Source organism: Fukomys damarensis, unplaced genomic scaffold (genome assembly GCF_012274545.1).
Source record: "Fukomys damarensis isolate Sample0158 unplaced genomic scaffold, DMR_v1.0_HiC HiC_scaffold_3, whole genome shotgun sequence".
NCBI lineage: Eukaryota > Metazoa > Chordata > Mammalia > Rodentia > Bathyergidae > Fukomys > Fukomys damarensis.
Genome location: NW_022900915.1, coordinates 32926570 through 32927128, shown reverse-complemented (window position 1 = coordinate 32927128; position 559 = coordinate 32926570). Strand labels below are relative to the sequence as shown.

The 559-nt window shown below is 51.3% G+C and overlaps 1 protein-coding gene across 3 annotated transcripts in view; it reads left to right on the top strand.

Annotated features, from left to right (window-relative positions):
• The first annotated feature begins 263 nt into the window (after positions 1-263).
• The window catches only part of Rhobtb3 (Rho related BTB domain containing 3), a 56701-nt gene continuing 56405 nt past the window's right edge, over positions 264-559 (top strand). For all 3 annotated transcript variants that reach the window (XM_033767577.1, XM_033767579.1, XM_010621862.3), the window contains exon 1: positions 264-371. In XM_033767577.1, coding sequence (XP_033623468.1) covers positions 271-371 — 101 coding nt within the window. In that variant the 5' untranslated portion in view covers positions 264-270. The remainder of the gene's footprint in view (positions 372-559) is intronic.

Here is a 559-nt window from a genome sequence, read left to right as displayed (position 1 = left end):
AGGTGCTGAAAAATCTCCTAGCAAACTAGCATAACTTCCTTTCAAAACGATCACACTAAAAATCCCAGCATTTAAAAAATCTTGCAGTTTTGGGTAAAATATGTCAAACATAGCTTGAAATGGTAAATAATCCACCAGAAGCGACATTAGCTAATTAACTGGTGCGCAAACAAAGAACCTTTTCTGCAGCAGCATGAATGTTGCCTTTATGTTTTTTTTTCTTTCCTCCCGAGTGTGATTTTAGAAAACAGCTGTGGCGCGTGTTGACAAATGACAAAGCGGCAGACGCGGCAAAAACACTTTCGCCCAAGGCCAAGAGGGGGAAACTCGGGAAGCGCGAGCAGCAGAAGGGCTCGGATCCCCAGTCCAGAGTGAGTGGCGGCCTCGTCGCCCCACCCCCTTTCCTGGCTCCGGTTACCCGCAGCCTTTCGAGTTGAACAAACTTGCTGCAAGCGGATTGGCAGCCGCGAGCGCTCCGGCCGGGCGCCGTATTTATTCATTTCTATTCCGCGGCTCCTTTGTGTCCGGCCGCCGCCGCCTGGGCTCCGGTCCTGGGCGG